General features: G+C 39.8%; 1 protein-coding gene across 3 annotated transcripts in view; it reads right to left on the bottom strand.

The window, feature by feature from the left end:
- The window catches only part of PAPSS1 (3'-phosphoadenosine 5'-phosphosulfate synthase 1), a 108,811-nt gene that overhangs the window by 722 nt on the left and 82,352 nt on the right, over window positions 1–25,737 (bottom strand). For all 3 annotated transcript variants that reach the window (XM_067735390.1, XM_067735392.1, XM_067735389.1), the window contains one exon: window positions 15,056–15,285. In XM_067735390.1, coding sequence (XP_067591491.1) covers window positions 15,056–15,285 — 230 coding nt within the window. The remainder of the gene's footprint in view (window positions 1–15,055; window positions 15,286–25,737) is intronic.

The following is a 25,737-nucleotide window of genomic DNA, read 5'->3' as shown; positions in this document are numbered from 1 at the left end:
GAGAAAAAAGAAAAATATTTCACATTTTAAAAAACTTAGTTATAGTGAAATTTTAAAAAAACATTCGTTCCTTCTGTTCATGGAAGACAAGCTTAATGAAAAAAATATCTGGATGAAATGTACTACTTATGAATATCAACCTGATTTTAAGTTTGTCATTGAGCAAAAAACACCACACTATCAAAACTTACAAAAAAAACCAACAAAAAAACAATAATGATCCCTCAGGTTGCCCTTTTATAGACATACCCATTTCCCTCCCTCCTCCCCAACCCCTGGCAACTAATAATTTAGACATTTTTTAGAAAAACATCTAATTTAGATGCACATATTGAAAACTTTTTAGGAAGTCTGAATCTGGAAAGCTAAATGCATTTTGGAACATTAAGAGAAAAACTGGAACTTAAAAAATAACAACAGCACGTAAGTAGCAGTAATTAATATTATTCCATTGATAAGCTATTACACAAAGGTAGTGTTAGTTCTTTTCACCTTCACACCTACAAAAACACACAAAAGCCCTTAGACCATTAAGCACAGAGCACCTATGGCTATGACACATACTGTCTACTGGTAATTTCAACCTCTTCCCTCAAACAAGGGAACCGACTAGATAGCAGACCCAAGAACAGAGCAAGAGTTCTGGGTCACTCAAGTCACCAGATCACATCCCCTGTTTACTCCTAGTCAGCGACTGTATGTTCCATCCCCACTTTGCTATTTGTGGAGTTAATCTGAGAATTGAGTGAAACCATAAACTGCAAATGCCCCTTGTTTCTAGAGGTAAGCCAGGTATGTTTTAACTAATAATCACACTTCTAGGAATCTACGTAAAGGAAATAATCAGAGATGCCAACAAACATTATGCATAAAGGTAGCTGTCTGAAAACTGTTTTATGATAGTTAAAATGTTGTAAATAATCTAACAGTTGAAGGTCTAAGTAAACTGTGGTACAGTCCTGAGCAGAATTACATAGTCATTAAAGTATAGTTAAAGATTGGATAAAATGTTCACGATGTAATAATGGGAAGTGAAATAATCAGGACGCAAAACTTTATATACAATACCAATGCAATTTTGTTAAAATAAGGGGGTGCGGGGAGGAGAAGATCATAAAGAAATACACCCAAACGTTAATAGTGGTTATTTCTATGAAGTGGTATCACAGGTGCTTTTAGTTTTGTCATGATGTTTTCTGCAGTTTTCTACAATGATGATTTATATTATCAATATCAAAATAAAATTTTAAATAATATATTATTATCAATAAGAGCTTATTTTTAAAATCTCTATCCAAAAGTGATTTACAAATTTTAAATAATGTGACCTTTAACTGATCTGAAACCTCAATCATTTAGAACACTGCCCTGATGAGAGCAGATAAACAGGATGCTGACATAGCATTACACTCCCTATTCTGGCCCAACAGGAGTTACAATGGCTATTGATTCACCCCTAAATGACAGACATCAGCAGTAAACAGTATATCTGAACAGTGCTGGGACATACAGCATATTCAGTAAATAATGACCAGTGATCAAGTACTTTATTAGCTTTCTAACTAGGAACTCAGTAAATATTTGGTGAAATATGAAAGAATGAAAAGGTATATGTACAGAAAATTTTTATTCAATATAGAACCATTTAGAGTCTTATACAAGTCACTAAAAACGGGTAAGAAGGGGTTTCTGATTGCTGTGGTTCATCTGAGCTCCTTATATATTCCCTTTCCTCTAAATCTGGACTATTCACACTAGAGGTTTCTACATGCCCTTCATGACCTCTTCAATAGTCATCTTCCGATCTAGCTTCTCTCTTGACCTTGCTCACCTCCACTTTATTGGGGGAACCTGGTTCACTTAGTCTATCTATGAGCTCTTGGGTTGTCCACTTGGTAGGACTGAGCTCCAGACCAAGGAAGAATTATTGTGATTTCCTCATGATCCAGTGTGCCCCAGTTTCTGGCCTCTCCTGCTTTTCTAATTTGCACTGTCTGTGTGCTCAATGACCCGACTGCTCACTGGTCTTCTGAACATTGGACTTGGTTATATTATCACCAGCCTCTACGTATCTTGCATCTGGCCTGTCCTTAGGCCTGCCCACTACTTTTAGTTCCTAAGATCAACTTGACTCTTGGTCCTGGATCTAGGTTTCCCTCTCATATTTGCTGCTGTCCCTAACTCTGGCCTTTCCAACTCCCCAGTGAGGTACCCAGACTTTAATGAATGTCCTACCCCACTCTGAAACACCTAAGAGTCTGAGAGTTTTATTCTGGAATGCTACACATACAGGATAAGAATATTAAAAAGTGGGCTTCCGTGGTGGCACAGTGGTTGGGAGTCCGCCTGCCGATGCAGGGGACACGGGTTCGTGCCCCAGTCAGGGAAGATCCCACATGCCGCTGAGCGGCTGGGCCCGTGAGCCATGGCCGCTGAGCCTGCGCATCTGGAGCCTGTGCTCCGCAACGGGAGAGGCCACAACAGTGGGAAGCCCGCGTACAGAAAAAAAAAAAAAAAAAAAAAAGTGTAACTCATTTAATCAGCCACAGGAAAATCAACGTTAATGCTTTATAATCCCATCTCTTGCTATTAAGCAGAAGTCAGTACTTCTTTAACTCAGGCATGTGACACCTTCCCCTAGTCACCTGTCCGCTCTTCTATTCCCTGCACTACCAGAAAGACAGGAAGATATACATTCAACTCGATATTTCAACAGCTCTCATCTTCTTAGGTAAAACATCTTTTAAATGTCTGCTCACATTTTCAAAGATGACCGAAGAAAAGGAAAGTTTAACAGATATTGCTCCAAAGCAAGATGGATTCAAGTAGTTTAAATCTAGGGAGTATTTCCCACTTCTATCATGTGTTCAATGTGCAAGGAAAGTCAAATCTACTATAATAAACTGGCCCATGCAGATGTGTTGGTTACAATAGTTCAAATATGAAGTAAGCTATCATCTTTCTCTTACATAAATGACTACAAACTTAAGGGGAGAAAAAGAATTGACTGCATGTGAGATGGGCCTAGGAAGAAAGCAAGACTATAAGAGGAGATTTCCAAAAAATTCAGGAAAGGTTGATAAATTTTTAAATTTATCAACACTAAAATGAAAACCCAGTTTGAGAAAATGGATAAGCTCTCCAAGAAAGAAGACTTGCCAAAAGGGAAAGCATTTGTCGAAAGAGTAAGAAGAAAACCAAGATGATTATATGCAGGTCATGGAAAAAGATAAAATTTTAATGTGAAGGCCACAGAGGGGCTAAGGAAGATGACCATGGGGGGGGGGGCGGAAAAATCCACTGGATAAACGCATCAGAATTTAAATTTTCTTTAATCAAGGAGTTTCAGTGGATGATGAAGGAAAGAGATGGAGTGGTAAAGTGGCAGAGACACACAGTGGAGAAAAGATTTTCTTTTTTTTTTACAAGAAAAGGGAGGTCTTAGCATGTGTATAGGCAGAAGAAAATAGTGGCATAGAATGAGACAAGGGAGGAGGATGAAAAGCCAGGAGAGGGTAACAGGAAAGAAATGAAAGACGGAGAAGTCTGGGATGAAGAACACACAGAAAGGAGCTCTGACAAGGAGGGTGAAAAATGAAGAAAAGAAGAAATAGTGATGACGTGGAGTTAGAAAAAGATGAGGCGGTTAATGCAAGATGGTCTCAACCTTCTCAATAAAAATGCAAGGTTGTCTCCTGTGGGTAAACAGAACCTGTGTGGGAATGAACTGATAATAGGATCCATCAACACAGTTTGGTGACTATCTCTAGGCTAGAGAGGTTACCCCTCAGGGCAGGGCTCGGCAAAGCAGCATCTGGAGAGGAAGTCAAGGGTGTGGAGGGGTCCAGATCTCTCCAATTGCATCTAAAAAACCCTCATTCCAACCTGATGTAAAACTGGTTAGTTCAGCTGAGAATCATTTGACAAATATTGCTTGAATGTTTTAGTTCCTTAGGAGGGTCACTTATCAATTCCCTAAATAAGTGTCATTAAGGAAAATTATGACCGTAGATCTTTCTGGCCATGTCAATTTAAAATTTTGAATTCAGAAAGGAAACCCTGTGTCCCATGCATAAAGTACCTGTTCCTGATGGGGCAATGAAAAAGAAATGAGGGAGCAGCTTGTAGAATGACTCTGTCCTGACTTTGTGATTAAAAGGAAAAAGCCAGACCAATTAAAGTCCTTTCTTTCCTCACAATGCCAAACAGTCTGAAATCCAGAAGTCGGCTTGCATTCCTTCTGAAATTGAATTTTAAAACCAAAGTCCCTGGGTACCTCTTTTCCTGATGCTATTTCACACTCTATCTGCCCCGCATGCCACAAGCATTTCTTCATCGCATGAAACGGGAGTTTCTGCTGCCACATGCTGGTGGTTCCACTCCACCCTGGCTACGGAAAACATTTATTTCCCTCTGCCTCAGACTTGTATTTCTATCCCTCACATGAGGATTTTATTTTTTTACCAGAAGTCAGGTGCAAGGACTTGACACTAGAGTCACTATCTGTAATCCAATCACAGTTTTCACAATTACATCTTCAAATGGATAGCATTTTACAGAAAAAAATAAATCAAGTTAAAAACTGAGGCTTTGGGGGAATGCTCTAAAACGAGCTCTGAACTTCTTTACCTGTGAGTAATCGGGAATCTGGCAGAAGCAGAAAAGGCTACTAAAGCTTAGGCTTTCACTACAAAGCAATCCTAGCTAGTCCATCAATTACACTCGTTAACCCATCTCCATGGCACCTGAAAAAGGAAATGCAAGTCTGCTTTTTTTTCTTCCCTTTTCAAAACCACTTGGTCACAGATTCTTACAATCCACAGCTGACAGAACACCTCCTCTCAAAACACACACACACACCAAAAAACAAAACAAAACAAAAACAACTGAAGGGGAAGGTGTTAGAACGCAAGGACAGAAAAAGCACACCCCTGTGGGTCCAGCATCTTGTCCCATGTGGGACACACAACTACATATGGCCAGCATCTTGACCAACTGCAAAGTACAACAGCTCTTGGCCACTTGTTGAAGATTTTAATTCTTTACAAATATCTGCTGTCTCTCGGTTCACATATGTGGCCATCAGAGCCACCAGCACAAGCTGTCAGACAAGAAGCTGGGGTCAGCCCAGGGGCCTTCAATTTTATCTCTCAAAAGTTCATATTCAATTAGACCAGCTTTTTAAAAAATACTAATTAGATGATAAGCAATCAGAGACGCAAAGGGGAGCTTCTCTGATAGAACTAAAAATAATGGTAGTAACTTATAAGTGAATCTAATTAACTATTTGGGGGCTAACTACCTTTCATTTAACTCGAAAGAAACTCATATATAATACAGTATACATAAAAACACTAAGAATTCTCTTCAAATACAAATCATCTGTTCAAAACCAGATAATTAGTTATTTATGGCTTTCTTTCCAGGAGCCAAAAAGCATGGCATCATGCATGACAAATTTAACAATTTTTCTTTCCAAACCAAAGACCAACTGAAATACATGAAAAATTTAATTGTCTCGAACTAATTTATCAAAATCCTTAATTCATCATGTTTTCCTCCCCTCAAAAATCTTATAAATAAAAGCTAGAGAACAGCTCCTATCAGACATTCAGTCAAACAAGAAGTTTCCAGGGAAGCCTACTCATCTTTCTTCCAACCCCCCTGTTGCAAGCTACCTAAACCTAAACCATCATTTCATTCATTCTTGCCTGCACTAATGCACACCTTCACGCTGGCTTCCCTCCTATCTTTCTCTTTTCTATACTGCTAGGTCATTTCTATACTTTTATGTGCCGTGTAGTAGTTTCAAACTTGTTTTTGTTTTAATAAACACGGCAAGTATAGTTACTTTGTAATCCATGTCTGGTAATTCTAGTATGTGAAGTCTCTGCAGGTCTGCTTGTGCCAACTGTAGTTTCCCTTTTTTTTTTTTTCCTTGCTTTGGTGCTATGTTTCCTTGTATACTTTATCATTTTTTACTTAAGCTGTTCATTACGCTTGTATAATTATTTGTGGGAATAAATTGAGGTCTAGGACACAGGAGTAATGCTCTAGCGACAGTCTACATTTGCTTCTGCTGAATATTTAGAAGCATGCCCAGTTAAGAACCACCAAAAACTAATTTCATGGCTTGAGGGCTTTTGGGTTGTTTATCTGTTTTGTTTTGATACAACCCGGGTAGTATGAGTTTGGCCCATGTGAACAGTTCTGAGCTTTGAAGTCTAAAGCTCAGGGCTGTGCTCAGTCTCCTGGGGTAGGGGAATGGGTGGGGTTCCCTTCAGATTCTCTCTTAACTACCTAAGGTGGGAGGGAGCATCAGCTTAATGGGAGTGTCTCCTGTTGGGACTCCCCACCTCGGTCAAGACCATGGAAATCAACACTCAAGTTTGCTAGGTCAACCAGGACAGAAGCAACTTCAACACTCAACTTACCTGAAGTTCTAACCTTCATTTAGTGGCTTAGCCTCACCGTTCTTACCATCTTAGCAGCACCACAATACTTTCATGAAAACGTTTTCCTTTATCCAGAATTTTTAGTTCATTTCTCAGGAGAATCAACCTGTATAATCCAACTTACCTAATTACCAAAAACCTGAACTTCCCAATATTTAATGTACATGGTAACAACACACTATCTTTTCAAAATCTATTCCAGTGTGTACCTTTCAAAGAACTGCCTTATCTAGTCCCCGTCTCATCCTCCTCCTTTCACTCTCTTTTCCGGCCCACCCTGGCCTTCTTCCCAAACCCTCTGAGTCTATCTCACCTCAGCACCTTTGCATGCACTTATCCCTCTGTCCAGAATGCTATTACCTCCTTCTTTACCAAGGGAATGCCTAACTCATCTTTTGGAGCTCAGCTCAAATGTCTCTTGCTCCAGGAACCCATCCCTGATAACCCAGACTTGGTCACACAAGTGCTAGCAGAGCTTCCCACAAGTCTTCCGCAAAGCACATGCCATCCTTAAGTGGTTTACTGTCTGTCTTCTCTAGAATGTAAGTCCTATGAAGGCAACAACAATATCTGCTTGTTTCCAACCACAGTGCCCACATTTAGCAATGACATGTACGTAGTAAAGACTCAACAAATAGTTAATAAATGAATAAAGCATAGCAAAGTTGGAAAGTTTTACACTAATTTCAATGTAACATGTTGACTTTAAAACAAGACACAGCATATATAAAATATATAATTTGACTTTCAAAAATATACATAGTATTATGTCCCTAATTATGATTAAAATGTATAGTAAGAAAAGACAATGCAATAGATTTTAAATTAGACCTTATCAGTTAATGGTTATGCAATAACCCCCTGCAATAAAATATGTGCAAAATCTACAAACACAGGACAAGATTCATTGGCAAGTTCATGCAGTTACAGTCAGACTTCTACAAGTTTTTAAAAGGAACATCAAAATTAATAAAAACAAAGCACGTTATAAATGAATGGAAAAGACAGTTCCCCAGTACTCTAACAGAAATATTTATGTATGGCAAAGACTACATAGCAAGAAAGAAAAAGAAAAGAACTCACACAAGAAATATTTCAGGGGTCAATATGACAAGACCTGGATGTGAAGAGTGAGGTGGAAGGATAAAGGACTTCAAGATTCTACACAACGGGGAGAACAAGTAACTAAGGAAATTTAGGACTTGGAGATAGATGAGGGGAAAGGTAAAGTTGCTTCTGGGCATTTTAAATAATAACAAGAAATCTAAGCAGAAAACACCCATTGGCGTGGTAGATAGAATTCTAAGATGGCCTTCATGACCTTCACCCCATGGTGTTACTACCATGATATGTCCTTATATGGCAAAACGAATTTTGCAGATGCCATTAAAGTTGCTAATCAATTGATCTAAAATACTGAAATTATCTGAGTGGGCCTAACCTAATCACTAAAGCTCTCTAAAAGCAAATATTCTCAGATGACAGCAGTAGTCAGAGATTTGAAGCCTGAGAGGGATTTGACCTGAGGGAGGTTCTACTGCTGAGATGAGGGGGTCCACAAGGAAGACTCTCAACGTGGCTTCTAGCTGCAGAGAGCAATTCCCCCGCACTGTGATAGCCAGTAAGAAGATGGGGAGCTCAGTCCTAAACCCGTAAGGAACTGAATTCTGCCAACAAGGGTCATCTTGGAAGTTGATTCTTTTCAGAGCCTTCAGATAAGAGCCCAGCCTGGCCAGAGTCCAGCTTGGCCCACCCAGACTTCTGACCTAAGGAACTGTGAGGTAAGAAATGAGTCATGTTTTAAGCCACTAAATTTGTGTCACTTTGTTACACAGCAATAGAAAACTAACATAATTAGCAACTTGGAAACACTGAGGAATAGCTTTAAGAGTCACCACACAGAAACCACTAGAACAGATGAGCTTTCCTGTAGAAAGTAAATAAAAGAAGTTAAGAATACACGAGAAAAGCCTTGAAGGACGCCTCTAAGTAGAATGCTTTTAAAAAATGACACTAATAGGGCTTCCCTGGTGGCGCAGTGGTTGAGAGTCCGCCTGCCGATGCAGGGGACACGGGTTCGTGCCCCGGTCCGGGAAGATCCCACATGCCACGGAGCGGCTGGGCCCGTAAGCCATGGCCGCTGAGCCTGCGCGTCCGGAGCCTGTGCTCCGCAACGGGAGAGGCCACAACAGTGAGAGGCCCACACGCCACAAAAAAAAAAAAAAAAAGACACTAATAGTACATGATTTAAGGTATACTCTAGCATTAAAAAGTATGAAAGAAGTACTCTACTGATAACATGGAAATAACCAGACAGCAAACATTTATGTCCACCTGTCCCTTCACTGACCCATTTCCACCAGGCACTCTCACTCATGTGCACTCTCTTTTTGGTGAGTTGCTACTTCAATAATCTCAACCTAAATTTTGCATTTATCTATCCAAATACAAAGAAGATTTACTGCATAAAGGAGAAAAAAATAGAAATAGCTGAATTATCTCTAAAAGTTTGTAATATCTGAAAGAATGGGCTTTAATCTTGTACTCCTAAAACTATATTTCCTTGAGTCATTATTACAGCTAATATGAACCTACTTAACTTCCTAAGTATAAACAGATGATTTTTATCATAATTCTTATCAATAATATCTTGCCTGTAATCTTGATGAAGTTTGTTTCTTTCTCCCTAAGCCTTGCCTTACACTGCTATTTAATCAAATCAAAAGCTACAAAATCATTAATTACATAAAATCTAGCATTGAATAACATCCATTAATCAAACATAAGACAACCTCATATGTGCATAATTAATAACTGTGTTTTCTCACTACATCAAAGACTATCGCCTTTCCACAAAATTTTAATCACTTTCCAACACACCCCATCAACTTAATTATATTTGAACATAAATATAAAAAAATTAGAAAACTAAGGCAGTTTTAAAGCTTCCCAAGTTACAATTTATAAACATTTGGTAACTCAAAAAAAATTCCAAGAAAATGAGCCAGTTATGCAACTAATATAGAATTCATCACTGGAAAATCTTATGAGAACTGATGTAATTATTTAGCTTTTGAATGATTAAAAGAGAGACTTAAAGAAATATTACACAGATTTAACAAAACATGAAAGTTATCAAGGGTTTCCCAGCACATCATTCAGCTACATACAGATGGGTTCTAGGATCCTGTGTGTGATTAAATCAGCTGATCACGCAAAGAAACCACAGGAAGGAAACACAGCGGCACAAGAAGTGTAAAAGAAAAGCTCAACTCTATTTAGTTTTGCTTCCTTAACTCATCAAAATGGAAACTCACCTAAGTTTTAAGCATTTGGCCACTAGCAGAACAATTCTATTTCTCACCCCTCACTCTATAAGTGATTAATTGTTACTTTCAGAACAAGGTTATGCTCAAACATCTTGTACACAAAGTATACAAATAAATTGCATGCTGGGTGAGAAGTGAAGGGCTGCCCTGCCCAGGATTCCATCTCTGACACTACACAGTCTACAGATTTGTAGGAAGGCAAGGCTACCCTCTGTGGGGCGGGGGGGGGGGGGCGGGGGGGGCTTTCAAAAGAACTGTCAACGGGTAATCCTCTCTCCAGTCTAAGGAAATTAAAATCTCTGATGGTGGCCCTACATATTTTGAACCACAGAAGGACAGACCTATATTTGAAACTTTTTTATTTTCCTTAACATTTAATTTGTACTTTCAATCACCTTTTGCAGTAATATAGTTCAAGGTTTACTCTAATTACTTTTTCTTTAAAGAAATTTTCTTTAAGCTTGTAAGGCATCTCTTTGGTCCATTTACAGTTCTCAGCACATCACTTTTATAGCTGCACTTTTTTTTAGACAGTGAAATTGTAGAATGTGTGTATATAAGTATATATATATAGACATACATAAACACATTTATTTTTAGGGCAAAACAAAACACGCCACGATTTAGAGCTGTTTCTAGGTATTGGCAAACCCTGATTTTGTACAAGGGTAAAAATATTCTGGTTTATTGCAAATTCTTCTCATGGTGTGGTTCTGAAGTATACTATAACCTGGGCCACAACTTGGATCTTCAGAAAATAATAGTCTCGAGTGGCCACACCAAGGCTATTGGGAACAGTCAGGAGTTCTTTCATATTTCCCCAAACCAGCTATCCAATAAGCCTTTTCTGTTCATTGACTCATAAGGTTTTCCTGTATATTGCTACAGTCCATCACTCAGAGAAGACTGCTGTCATCTAAAATTATGCATTTTCTCCAGAATTATTATCCTTAAACGAGAAGCCAACAAATCCCTCAAACTCCATTGTTAACAGTAGTATTTCTTTATCCAGATAACTTATCATTTAATTAAATGACACCAAATTTTATGCCCCTTTCAGAAACAAGAGAATGTGTTGTTTTTAAAAAGTTTCTTTTTCCTTCTTGTCTGCACCATTACAAAAAAGGCTACAACAAATGAGGACACAGGGTTAGGATCAGCGTTATTCCTGAATCGCAGTCAACTGCACAGTATCAAGGGAAAAAAGATGAGCGCTCTCAGATTAGAAGTTATTAGACTCAGTCAGTTTTTAATTAGCACCTGCCAGTAGAGGTGAACTGATAAAACATAAATTAAAAATAGAGCCAACCCTCTATATCCATGGTTTCCACATCCAAGGATTCAAACAACCTCTGATTGAAAACATCTGGAGGTAAGGGGAGAATTCCAGAAAGTTCCAAAATATAAACCTGTAAAACCAAGAGCGGGTTTTTTGAAAGGGTAAACAAAATCAACAAACCTCTAGCCGGGCTCACCAAGAAGAAAAGAGAGAGGACCCAAATAAACAAAATAAGAAATGAATGAGGAGAAATAACAACTGATGCCACAAAAACACAAAAGGCCAAAAATAAAACTTGAATTTATCATGGGCAGGCAACTACTTACATAGCATTTACAACTATTTACACAGCATTTATATTGTATTAGATATTGTAAGTACTCTAGAGGTAATTTAAAGTAGAGAGGAGGATGTGTGTAGGTTACATACAAATACTATACACCATTTTATATAAGGGACTTGAGCAGCTGCAGATTTTGTTACCTGCGGGGGGTCCTGGAACCGATCCCCCCGCCCCAGATACTGAGAGGCAACTACTTACTGAACATGAATTGCAATTTATACTAAAAAAGCAGGGGTACTAAATAAGCAGATGTAATTTGTACTAAATAAGCATCAATCAACAAAGCATGAAGCACCTACTAATGTAAAAATAACTAGGAGCTACGATTCCCGGAAATGACTACAGGTTTTGAGCTGGAAGGGAATCAGCTCATCCACTGCCATCACTGTAGAGAGGAAGAAACAAGGCCAGAGGTGACACAGGAATCTCAAGTCACGCAGGAAGCACAGGGCTAGCACTCACACCTTCTGATTCTAGAGCCTCACACTGCCACTATAAATTTACAGAGTGTACTAACTGCAGGCCTATCTCATTTATTGCACTTCACTTTGTAGCGCTTTTCACATATTGAAGGTTTGTGGCAACCCTGCATCAAGCAAGTCTGTTAGCGTCATTTTTCCAACAGCATTTGCTCACTTCGTGTCTCTGTGTCACAGTTTGGTAATTCTCACAATATTTCGAACTTTTTCATTATTATTATATTTGGTGATCTATAATCTTGGATGTTACTACTGCAATGGTTTTGGAGCGCCGTGAACCACGCCCGTATAAGATGGTGAACTTGATCGATAAATGTGTGTGTTCTGACTGCTCCACCAACTGGCAGTTCCCCAGTCTCTTGCCCTCTCCTTGGGCCTCCCTATTCTATTCCCTGAGACACAACAATATTGAAACTAGGTCTGTGAATAACCCTACAATGGCCTCTAAGTTTTCAAATCAAAGGAAGAATTGCACGTGTCTCACTTTAAATCAAAAGCTAGAAATGATTAAGCTTATTAGTGAGGAAGGCATGTTGAAAAGCAAGACAGGCTGAAAGCTAGGCTTCTTGTGCCAAACAGCCGAGCTGTGAGTGCAAAGGAGAAGTTCTTGAAGGAAATTAAAAGTGCTGCTCCAGTGAACGCATGAATGACAGGAAAGCAAAACAAGCCTTATTGCTGATATGGAGAAAGTTTTACTGGTCTGCACAGATGATCAAACCAGCTACGACATTCCTTTAAGCCAAAGCCTAACCCAGAGCAAGGCCCTAACTCTCTTCAATTCTATGAAGGCTGAGAGACGTGAGGAAGTTTAAGAAGAAAAGTCTGAAGCCAGCAGAGGCTGGTTCATGAGATTTAAGGGAAAGCCACCTCCATAGCATACAAGTGCAAGGTGAAGCAGCAAGTGCTGGGGTAGAAGCTGCAGTAAATTATCCAGAAGAACCAGTTCAGATCATTAATGAAGGTGGCTACACTAAACAACGGATTTTCCATGTAGATGAACAGCCTCCTCTTGGAAGATGATGCCACCTAGGACCTTCACAGCTAAAGAGAAGTCAATGCCTGGCTTCAAAGCTTCAAAGGACAGGCTCTCTTGTCCTTTGGCCTCTCTACTGCAGCTGGTGACTTTAAGTTGAAGCCAATGTTCATTTACCATTCCCAAAATCCTACTGTCTTCAAGAATGATGCTAAATCTACTCTGCCTGTGCTCTATAAATGGAACAACAAAGCCTGGATGACAGCACATCTGTTTACAACATGGTTTACTGAATATTTTAAGCCCACTGTTGAGACATACTGCTCAGAAAAAAAGGTTCTTTTCAAAATGTGACGACTCACTGACAAAGCACCTGGTCACCGAAGAGCTCTGATTAAGATGTACAACGAGAGTAATGCTATTTTCATGCCTGCTACCACAACATCCATTCTGTAGCCTGTGGATAAAGGACTAATTTCCACTTTCAAGTCTTCTTATTTAAGAAATACATTTCATAAGGCTATAGCTGCCATCGATAGTGATTCCTCTGATGGACATGGGCAAAGTCAACTGAAAACCTTCTAAAAAGGATTCGTCAGTCTAGATGCCATTAAGAACATTTGTGACTCCTGGGAAGAGGTCAAAATACCAACATTCACAGGAGTTTGGAAGAAGCTGATTCCAACACACATGGATGACTGGAGGGGTTCAAGGCTTCAGTGGAGGAAAAAACTGTAGATATGGTAGAAATAGCAAGAGAACTAGAATCAGAAGTGGAGCCTGAAGATGTGACTGAATTGCTGCAATCTCACAATAAAACTTAAACAGATGAAGAGTTGCTTCTAACGGATGAGCAAAGAAAGTGGTCTCCAGAGGTGGAATCTACTCCCAGTAAGATGCTGTACAGATTTTTAAATGACAACGAAGAATTTAGAATATTACATAAACTTTAGTTGATAAAAAGCAGCGGCAGGGTCTGCGAGGACTGACTCCAATTTTGAAAGAAGCTCTCTTGTGGTCAAATGCTATTAAGCAGCGTTGTGCGCTATCGAGAGACCATTTGTGGAAGGAAGAAAGTTCACTGCTGTTCTGCTTTAAGAAATCACCACAGCCCCGCCCCACTTCAGCAGCCACCATCCGATCAGTCAGCAGCCCTCAACACCTAGGCAAGACTCTCCACCAGCAAAAACATTACAACTCACTGAAGGCTCAGATAATGAAGTTTATTTTTTAGCAATAAATTATTTTTTAATTGAGGTATGTAAATTGCTTTTTTAGAAATACGGCTATTGCGTTCTTAATATACTACAGTATAGTGTAAACACAACTTGTATATGTACTAGGAAATCAATATATTTGTCTGACTTGCTTGTTTGAGATACTTGCTTTAATTACAGTGGTCTGAAACCGAACCCACAGTATCTCTGAGGTATGTCCGTACCGATATTATCTATAGAGAGCAATAAAAGTTTGTCAGTCAAAGGAAGATAGATGCATGCTCAATACGACCAATAATTCGTATTAAAAGGTTGTTATTTTTTTGCTCCTTCTAAGATCTTTGAAGAAAGAAGTTGCACTCTTAGTGGTCAAGAGCACAGGCTCTGGAGCCATACTGCTTGAGTTCAAGTGCTGAGCTGCCATTTACTGGCTCTGTGACCTTATGCAAGTTATTTGAACTTTGTAGCCCTCAGCTTACTACCAACCTACAAAAGGAAGATAATAATTGCACCTACTGCACAGGATTATTATGGGGTATTAATTACAGGTATTAATACCTGTAAAGCAATTATGACAGTGCCTGTTCACCCAACGATTATACAAACATTAGTTAAACTCACTCTCATTACATAGATCCCCTGGGCTTACCAGCAAAATCATCACTAGGCCTTGGTACTAAGTCCTAAGCACTTCTATATGCTCAGTAACATGGCAGACAGAAATGTCATTACTGCCCTTAAACACTTCACAACAAAATTCCTGAGATCATGAACCATGAAACCAGATTCAATTTTTATTTCTACTTCTAACTTCTGAAATATTGAGAAATTCGTTTCCCTGGTTTGCCTTTCTCTGAAATGGGTACAACAAAGCTTGTCACTGATAAGTTATAATAAAGATGAGACAATGCGTTAAAGCCCTCGGAGCAGCTTAGAGCACAAAGTGTTTCACAGATTCGTGCAGAGACTGTAAAGCTTACTGCTCAGAGTCATAGTAGTCCATCCGCTTCTTCTTCTTGTTATAAGCCGCGACTCGAAAGGGAACTATTTCCAAGGTGATTAGGCCAGGGGCCATGGTCAGCACTTTGGCGCCATGAGTTGGCTCATAGAGACCCTTCCCTGTTTCTGGGTGAGGCATGCCAGCAGGGTCTCGTCCAACGATGTAAAAGTTGGCTCCTGCAACCATCCGTGCTCTGCAATGCCACTGGACCTAGAACAAAAATTTTCCTATTAGATAACCATGATTTTATGACCAGCACTTAGGAGTAATAAGTGGATAATAAATGCATATACTTCTTATACAGTCAGTATCAGTAGGAAATCTCAACAGATTAAAATGTTCACTTTGGGAAGCGAGAAACAAAACTGGCAACCCCTCGCCTTCCAAAAAATCTAAAAGTATATGTGGTATGGATGTTTATGTATACGTATCTATATATTTGTTTTACTGGTAAGAGATATGTGAATGTACATCTGTGTCTATGTGTAGGATTTCATACAACTACTAGATGTCATTTATATATAGTTCAAAATCTAATATGTTGGTTAGAAATCAGGCTAGTGGTTGATCCTCTAAGACAGGCAACTGAAAGGGGCTTCTGGGGTAACGATAATGTTCTTTTTTTCTCCGCAGCTTTATTGAGTATAATTGACAAATAAACCTGTTTATATTTAAAGCCTACAACGCAATGATTTGATACACATATACATCGTGAAATACCACAATCAAGTTAATGAACACATTCACTACGGCACAGTTACCTTTTTGTGCCTATGGTGAGAGCACTTAAGATCTACTCTCTTAGCAAATCTCAAGTATGCAATACAGTATTATTAACCGCAAACACCATGCTGTACAACAGATCCTCAGAACTTGCTCATCTTATAACTGAAAGTTTGACTACTTTGACCAACCTTGGAAATAAAAGTTTGTACCTAAACCACTTCGATGTTAGTTCTAGGAGTCCCTGGTAATGTTGTTTCTTGACCCAGGATCCAATCCGGGTGCTGGTAATCAGAGCATGCTCACTGTAAGAGTTCACTGAGCTGTGTGTACACTGTGATGTATGTACTCTTCTCTATGTTATACTTTAATAGGTTAAAAAAAACTGGATGAAAATTATTTAAGTTATATGAATATTTACATAAACCGGTACTGAGAAAATCCTGTCACCTAAATGATTACTACCTAAGATACAGGTAAGAATAAAACAAGGTGTTGGTTGTGACTAATAGCCAGGCTGCATCCAGAGCTACCTCTGTAGCCTATACTTTCACATTAATACTGTTTAAAAACAAAAATTAGTCAGTCTGACACCTAGAACTATAGAACTTTAGAAGTTAAGGTAACTAAGAGGCCATCGTTCTCATTAAAACTCCAAGGAAGTAAACCCTCAAAGGTTAAGTGACTCGGCCAAGAGAGTGTAGGACAAACCCAGGTCTACAAACTTGGTCTTAGCTCCCTTTCAGTGTGTGGCTCCATTATTTAGTGATTTACAAAACCATCTCGGTTCTGTGTGAAAAGAGGTATAAATGATGACCACTACACATCACTTTCATTTTATCTCTCTTGATAGTTTCTCTTCTACCAAGTACTTTATTTTTATTAACATAGTTCAGAAAGTGCAAGAGCACAGGGGCAATCCCATACCCTACGCTTGAATTGGTCACCCTGAGGAGTTTCAACTTTTTTAGTTGTTTCTACAGATATTTACCTCTGTATTTCTTTTTCTTTTAAATATTTATTTATTTATTTGGGTGCACCGGGTCTTAGCTGCGGCACGCGGGATCTTCAGTTGGGGCACGCAGGCTCTAGTTCCCTGACCAGGGATTGAACCCAGGCCCCATGCATTGAGAGTGCGGAGTCTTAACCACTGGACCACCAGGGAAGTCCTTACCTCTATATTTCTAAGCAGCATGTGTACACTGCTGCATCTCGACTGTTTAATTTTAGATACTATATACTGTCATCCTCGATATCTGTGGATGCTCATGTCTCACAGTCAGCCCTCTGCACCCAAGGTTCTGCATCCATGGATTCAATCAACCAAAAACTATGTAGTACCGCAGGTATTTACTGAAAAAACCTGTGTATCAGTGGACCCGCACAGTTCAAATTTGCATTGTTCAAGGATCAACTGTAACATAGCCATTATTCCCACATGACTTATATTTCCTACTGTAAAAGAAGATATGGGACTTCCCTGATGGCGCAGTGGTTAAGAATCCGCCTGCCAATGCAGGGGACGTGGGTTCGAGCCCTGGTCCGGAAAGATCCCACATGCCATGGAGCAACTATGCCCGTGCGTCACAACTACTGAGGCCTGTGCTCTAGAGCCCACGAGCCACAACTACTGAGGCCGGCATACCTAGAGCCCGTTCTCTGCAACAAGAGAAGCCACTGCAATGAGAAGCACACGCACCGCAAAGAAGAGTAGCCCCTGCTTGCTGCAACTAGAGAAAGCCTGCGGGCAGCAATGAAGACCCAACATAGCCATAAATAAAAAAATAAATACATTTTTTAAAAAAAGAGAAGAAGATATTTGGCTCTTACGCCACTGTCTCATTCCCTATCCAATTTATCCAAGAAATACAGTGATACCAATACTTTGGTGAAATAAACATTCATCTTGTAAAATGGGAATTACAATAATATTTATCGCATTCAATTTTTAAGAAATTTAACACGTGAAACGTGAGGACTTTGAACAGTACCTGGTATCAAGTAAGTACACAACAAATGTTAGCTGTTATCATCTTTATTTTATTCCTCTCCTTGTACAACTGTTTGCTTTTCCTAGAGTTAATAATTGTCTTGATTTTCTTCCACTTGCTTAGTTTTCCGTATACCTCTGTTTCTATGTACCTTGTACCATCCTTCTTCTTCCTGAACACACAGTTTAATACAATTCTCAGTCTCCCTTGCAGCGTGGCCATATGGCTGAGTTCTGGCGGAAGGAATGAGAGCCCAAGTGACGTGTGCCACTTCCAAACACAGACCATTCAAGAGCCTCCAGAGCGCTATCCTAGTTTGCTTTCCCCACAAGCCAACTAAATAGAAAGGACCCTAAGGCCCTATAATAAACTACCTATTTTCCTACTACAGTATTACTTCTGCTTGCATTGAGCTGCAGCAGTTCTGTATGAACAAGATGGCAAAGCATGATGCTCTGTTCCCCACATACACCCACCCATCCCAGATTCAGCTCTTCATGAAATTTCAGCTCATTCCCCCCTGCCCCTTCACAACAGACCCACAGAAGACCTTTGCTAGTTCACACTCAGAATTTTTATCGAGGGGTCAGTCAGAACCAAATCATCAATTAACTAACTCTGCAACTCCACTTAAATGGAAAATCTTTTCTGCCTCAGGAAAAATAGCTACTGCTTACAGAGTTAAATTAAAAGGGCAGTCTAAGTTTTCTGAATTTAGGTGAACTTACTTTTCTCATTAAGTATTTATGTCTGGATGCTTAAATCATTCAAGGGCCAAATGGCCATTAAACTAGGAATATTTTTCAAAAGCATATTGGTGACAGGGGCCAGTGCTAATTCTGTCTTGTAAAATTGCCAGAAATTTAAACTGCTTCTCTGACTTCTTTTAGAAGGTATATGAGTAAATTAAATGTAAATACAACAAACATGGAGTCAGCATTCTCCTGCAGGTGACCTGAATGATTTCAGTATGCATTTTAGTGAATGGTTCCCTTATGAGAATACTTTTTAAATTTTAACAGCCATGAACAGGCAAATCACATGTAACTCTTCCAAGAATGCCTAGTGTGAGTCATTACAACCTACTGAACAGGTAATATGTTTTCATCCAGAGAATGCAAGTCAGCCCACAGCCATCAGTATCTGGTTAAGAAAGAGGCTTTATTTAGAGTCAGGTTGTCCTAGCTTTGAATCCTAGCTTTGCCCCTTGGTGATGGAATGCCCTTAGAGGCAACTTCCTTATATAAGCCTCAGTTTCCCAGTTTATAAAAATGAGAATGATAATACTTAATGCAAAAGATTGCTGGGAGTTTTGAAAAAATTCAGGACACCACCCGGCCCTCAATAGAGGACAGTCACAAATATTGCTGCTGTCAGTATTATTCTGTAAAGTATTTTCTGACAATCACAGTTGAATTAATTGCTTCCTAACCAGTGTTTCTAAAGAAAATTCATTCACTCTCTAAAGGTGACATACTACCCAGAAGACGGCTGCTAAAAATCAGTAAGAGCTATCTATCTACCCAGCAGACTGAGGTCAGGATGTATTATTTATCTTTTCATGCCCAGTGGCTAGCATCATTATCGGGAAACTGAATGCACAGTGAAGAAGGAACACAAGATGATACCTATAAGTTTCCTATAAGCCCCTCTAAGAATCTGTAAATGGCCAACTGAACAACAAATGACTTATTTTTGGCTTTACTTGCACCTGTGTAGCAAATAACAAATAGCTTTGTCATTCTTTTTCTGATTATAAAAGTAATTTAATTCAAAGGTGGCAAAGACTGCTAGTTGCCTCCACAACAACTGATTTCTCTTTGCCCTGATCTCCCTATTCCTTGATGACAGAAACAGCACCCTAAATGATGAAAATGTCGGGTCCTTGCTTTTTCAGCCTTCCCTGACATACAGCCCTACAGCATGAGCATCTAAGCAAATAATAGAATCTCTTGGGAAGTCTGCTGGCGGGTTCTGAAAAACTTTTCCTCCCTAATAAAATTCGCAACTTTCATTTATCTGAAATGTCTTTACTTCACCTTTATTTTTGCTTGAATACAGAATTCTAGATTACAGACTTGTTTTTACTTCTTTTCTCGCTTAAAAGTGTTACTCCGTTGCTTCTAGTTCATAATGCTCTTGAGAAGTCAGCCATCATTCCTATTATTTCCCTATTGTTCCCTCTTCCTCTCACCTTCCCCATCCCTCTACTTTTAAGGTTCCTCTCTTTATCATAAATTTTCAGCAGATTGACTACTATGTGCTTAATTGTGCTTTCCTTTGAATTTTTTTTTTTTTTTTTTTTTTTTGCGGTACGCGGGTCTCCCACTGTTGTGGCCTCTCCCGTTGCGGAGCACAGGCTCCGGACGCACAGGCTCAGCGGCCATGGCTCACGGGCCCAGCCGCTCCGTGGCATGTGGGATCTTCCCGGACCGGGGCACGAACCCGTGTCCCCTGCATCGGCAGGAGGACTCTCAACCACTGCGCCACCAGGGAAGCCCGAATGACTTGTTTTAAGGAGTCTGAATGGTGCTTTTTTCCTTTAGAATGTTAAGAGCCTGATTCTAGCAGGCAGGTAATTTACTGGCACCTCTCCTTATCTTTTTGAGGCTCAGTTTTAAACCTTGTTGGGCAGGTCCAGTCTAGCTTTTGGGGCCAATTATCAACCCACTGCCTTTCAAATCCAAATTCACCCTCAGTATTTGCTCTGAGATAACGGATTGAAAACTAAGCCTTTCCCCTTCACAGTGAGCAAAATGTTAAGTTTTATCAGTAGAGGGACATTGTAGAAGGAAGGGTGTGTAGTGGTACCTGAGTATGGGGATAGTTGGTGGCAGTCTGGTCCAGCAGCAAACTCAAAGTGCACAATCCTTCAACAACCTCAGCGCCCTAGCCTGAGTCCAGTGGCCACCTTGCTGCAGCCCTCCTAATGCAAACACCAGTGCACTCCAAGCCTACCACCAGCAGCTCCCAGACTCCCTCTGCTCACTCACTCACCACCCTGTGCTCACCTGTGCCTCAGAGGGTTGTTTCTTGCATTAATTCCAACATGGGTATCACACCGTGCACCAATCCGGCAGCAAGCCAGCTTCCAATGCCCTGACCCACACTGAGCCCAGTCTATTAGCCCCAGCTAGCTTGTGAACCAGAGGGTTGTTCCCTGCTATGTGGCACCTGTGAACCAGTGCGGTCCAGGCAATCCACTGAACTTCACCATCCAGTGGGATGAAACCATACCTTTTCCAATGAGATCTGAAGCCCAGCTTTGGGGAGAGGATCCCTTTTCCAAGTGTATCTATTTTTCCTTTGGTAATCTCCCTCAGCCCCAGGACACCCTTTAGAGTTCACTCTGCATTTTTATAGTTACTTCTCTATTAAAGCTTAACAATTCTTTAAACTTCCCCTGTCCAATTCTGTGTGATTTCCCACCTCCTGACTGTACCCAAATTGATACACTGTTTCTCTAGGGTGTGGTCTTTGTTCCTAAAGCATGTGTTTCTGATGTCTTAGTTGAATGCCAAGGGTGTTAGCAAGGTTTCTCCACTCTAGCTGAGCTGGAATGTCATCTTCCAACAATGAATAACCTCTGGTGTCTTCAATCCACTCTCAAACTTACTGCAGCCACTCTCTACCAGGCCTCAGAGTCTTGCCCTGCACCATTGCAGTCCAAGGAACCATGGGGAACACCCTCACAGTCTTCTGCTGCCTTAGCTCTATACTGCAAGTCTCAGCTCCTCCAGCAGCCCTAAAAGCCAATCTCTGCCTTCTCAGCTCAACAGGTATATTTATACAATGGAATATTACTCAATGACAAAAAAACGAAATACTGCCATTTGTAGCAACATGGATGGACTTAGAGATTATCATACTAAGTGAAGTCAGAGAAAGACAAATATTTTATATCACTTATATGTGGAACCTAAAAAAATGATACAAATAAACTTATTTACAAAACAGAAACAGACTCACAGACACAGAAAATAAACTTATGGTTACCAAAGAGGAAAAGGGAGGGAGAGGGATAAATTAGGAGTACTGTATGGGATTAACAGATACACATGACTACGTATAAAATAAACAACAAGGATTTACGGCATAGCACAGGGAACTATATTCAATATCTTGTAATAACCTATAATGGAAAAGAATCTGAAGCTGAACACCTGAAATTAACACAATATTGCAAATCAACTATAGTAAAATAAAATAAAATGGATGCCAGAATAATGACTACTCAGAATAAGTCATAGAAATAAATCAATATTTGTTTCAGAATTTCCTCCCCAAATACATTTTTGCAGCTAATGCTTACTTGACTCTTTACTTAACTTCCACAATGTAATAGAAGTAAGAATTAAGTTCTGCTACCCAGTAGTGCTAACAGGGGAGTAGTTCATGATTAAAATTATAATCAACTCTTAAAGAAATGAGACTGATCTATGCAAATCCTATAATGGCTTCTCCCTACCAGCCATCATAGATTAAGATATTGTGCAGGACTTCCCTGGGGGCGCAGTGGTTAAGAATCCGCCCGCCAGTGCAGGGCACACGGGTTCAAGCCCTGGTCTGGGAAGATCCCACATGTCGCAGAGCAACTAAGCCCGTGCGCCACAACTACTGAGCCTGCACTCTAGAGCCCACGAGCCACAACTACTGAGCCTATGTGCCACAACTACTGAAGGCCGCGTGCCTAGAGCCCGTGCTCCACAACAAGAGAAGCCACCGCAATGAGAAGCCTGCGCACCGCAATGGAGAGTAGCCCCCACTCGCTGCAACTAGAGAAAAGCCCGCGCACAGCAACGAAGACCCAACGCAGCCAAAAATAAATAAATAAAATTAATTAATTAAAAATAAATATTCTTTAAAAAAAAAGATACTGTGCGACTAACAAACCAAAAATCATTGATATATAGAAACCTAAATTACCCATCTCCATACATATAATATTTATAATGTAAATGCTTTAGAATTAGAACTGTTCCTGAATCATCCCACTATGGCATATTACCTCGGAGTGTGTCTCTCCCCCATTTTTAATTCACGCCCCTTTTTATAAACATAAAAGTCTCATTTGCTCCCTGACTCCATTAGAAAACAGTACCTATCATTTACCTCTCTACTTGCAAACCTAGCAAGGATTTTGGTAAATTTTATTTTCAGTAGTTTCCAAGAGAAAAATAAACAAATTACTTTCCAAATTTAAAATATTACATTATAAAATTATAAAACTGGACTATACACTTACATACAACACCACTAGTACTACACCATCTTCTTCGTACCCCACAATGGAGAAATTCCACTGTCCTAGAAGCCTGGTTAAGTATGTAATATTTTCAATTTTGTTTAATTAAAAATACTGAAGATAATAAATAGAACAGTTATTTAAGTCCCCATTTAAATAACCTATTTCTTTATACATTTCACATCAAAATTTTCTTCAAGTGTAATGAATTTTATTAAAGTCAACATTCCATAAACCCAAACTCATATATCAACTGGTTTATGAAAGAACTTCAGGCACAGGGACTTTTTTTTTTTTTTGTAAATGTGCAAATTTTTTTTTCTAAATCATCAAAAATGTACTTGTTTTAATGTATGAAAATTCTTTAGAAGGTCATATCAATTATCTATTTTTGTTGGGTAAAATAATCTGTATCTTCATCTCATGAATTTCACATTAAAATACTTGGTTGTACATTATCACATCACTTTAGTATTAACCTATTTTCTTGAAATTCCCAAATCTTAATGGTCTGCCTCTTGATTTCTCAATGGTAGGAACCATTTTAAACTCTTCAAGTTGACTGGGAAAATCAAGAGAGGCAAATGAAAGACAAGGTTCATCCTTCCCATCATGTAGATTCTGGGTACTTATGACTTTCAATCTTTGTACAACTAAGTATTCTAAATGCTTCTAGAATTTCCATCCCTCTGTACAGGCACTGAACAGTATTCAGTCGTCATGAGAGTCACATTTCTGATTTGCAAAAATTATGAAATCTACTTAGACATTCCATTCTCCAGCTTGTAGGAGAGAATTAGACACACCTTATAATTACTCCCATCAGAGAATTTTAAGAGTTGAAAGGGAATTTAGATTGTGGAATCCAAACTCTTCAGTCTGCACGCCAGGAATCTGAGGCCTGATTCCTCACAAAATACAGACTTTCCCAAAGATTTCCTTTACCTTCAAGGATAAACCTCAGCTGTCTCAGGATTCAAAATAACACAATTCAAATGTAAGAGAAGTATTTGCTCAGAACCATCAGCAACCAAACTGATTTTATTCTTGTAAATTACCTTGCCCTGGCTGAGCCCAGGCCCCCAGCAGGTGTGAAGAGAGAGGGTCATGGAATAGAGAGCAAATCCAGTATCTTCCTCCCTCTTCCTGCCTCCCAAGCACAGCGACCACAAAATTTGCTTTTGATAAAAGCAAAGGGGCTTCCCTGGTGGTGCAGTGGTTGAGAGTCCACCTGCCAATGCAGGGGACACGTGTTCGAGCCCTGGTCCGGGAAGATCCCACATGCCCCGGGAAGATCCCACATGCCCCGGAGCAACTAAGCCTGTGCGCCACAACTACTGAGCCTGCGCTCTAGAGCCATCGAGCCACAACTACTGAGCCTGCGTGCCACAACTACTGAAGCCCGCATGCCTAGAGCCTGTGCTCTGCAACAAGAGAAGCCACCACAATGAGAAGCCTGTGCACTGCAATGAAGAGTAGCCCTCGCTCGCCGTAACTAGAGAAAGCCCGTGAGAAGCAACGAAGACCCAACGCGGCCAAAAATAAATTAAAAAAAAAAAAAAAAGCCAGAGCTGCCCTGGTGGCACAGTGGTTGAGCCGATGCAGGGGACGCGGGTTCATGCCCCGGTCCGGGAAGATCCCACATGCCGCAGAGTGGCTGGGCCCGTGAGCCATGGCCGCTGAGCCTGCATGTCCGGAGCCTGTGCTCTGCAACGGGAGAGGCCACAACAGTGAGAAGCCCGCGTACCGCAAAAAAAAAAAAAAAAAAAGCCAAAAGTCCTTGATAATCTTCTGTCTCTCCACCCCCTCACTGATTATTAAAGAAGCAAAGGAAGGCAACCATGGTGGTGTGTCATTGGAAAGCATTTCATGATATCCCTTACAGGGGTAAGAGAAGAAAAAAATAGGTACCAGTTATTGAGTTCTTCCTAATATGAAAACAAAGTGTTTTATAAATACCTCATTTAATGTTTAGAGCAAATCAGTAAGATAATATCTCTGTTTCACAAATAAGAAAACTTTCAATAACACATTCAAAGCTGCAAAACGAACGACTAAGAGACGGAATATTTGAACTGGGTCTTTCCGACCCCAAAGTCCATGCATACCTACTCTTATTGAGCTACTTACACTGCATCACGCCCTACAACACAGGACATCAGAGCAGGACAGGAAACACAAGTTAGTACTACATGTAAGGAAGAAACAGCATAGATTACAATTGCAAAAAAAAAGTGAAAAGCCAAACTAAAACACAGTATCTGAACTTGATGCTGCCTGAGTAAGAAACAGGCAGAAAGAGATTCTGAGTTGGAAATCTACAGAAAAGTCAGGAGAAAAACAGGGTTTCCCACTCCCCCAGGAAAAGCATCCTAAAACACCTGTAAAATCTAATGTTTCTGAATTAAGTTAGTAATTTCAGTTCTTAAGACACATATAAGCTAAAAGTACATAAAACAGACTATAGGAATCCCCAAATTATTTTTTAAATAAATCAACAGACTCTAAATGTTTTGGTGATAAAGATCTACAACTGCTTACCAGAAAATCTCAAGTTCAATTTTTTTCCAGCTTTGTTGAGATATAATTGACATACAACTTTATGTAAGTGTAAAGTATACAACATGATGATCTGATATAGGTACATACTACCAAGTGGTTACCATAAGAAGACTACTCAACACATCCATCTGAAATCCAAAG

Source organism: Pseudorca crassidens, chromosome 4 (genome assembly GCF_039906515.1).
Source record: "Pseudorca crassidens isolate mPseCra1 chromosome 4, mPseCra1.hap1, whole genome shotgun sequence".
Classification (NCBI taxonomy): Eukaryota; Metazoa; Chordata; class Mammalia; order Artiodactyla; family Delphinidae; genus Pseudorca; species Pseudorca crassidens.
Note: the sequence above shows the minus strand (reverse complement) of the source record. Positions and strands in the feature narration are given on the sequence as shown.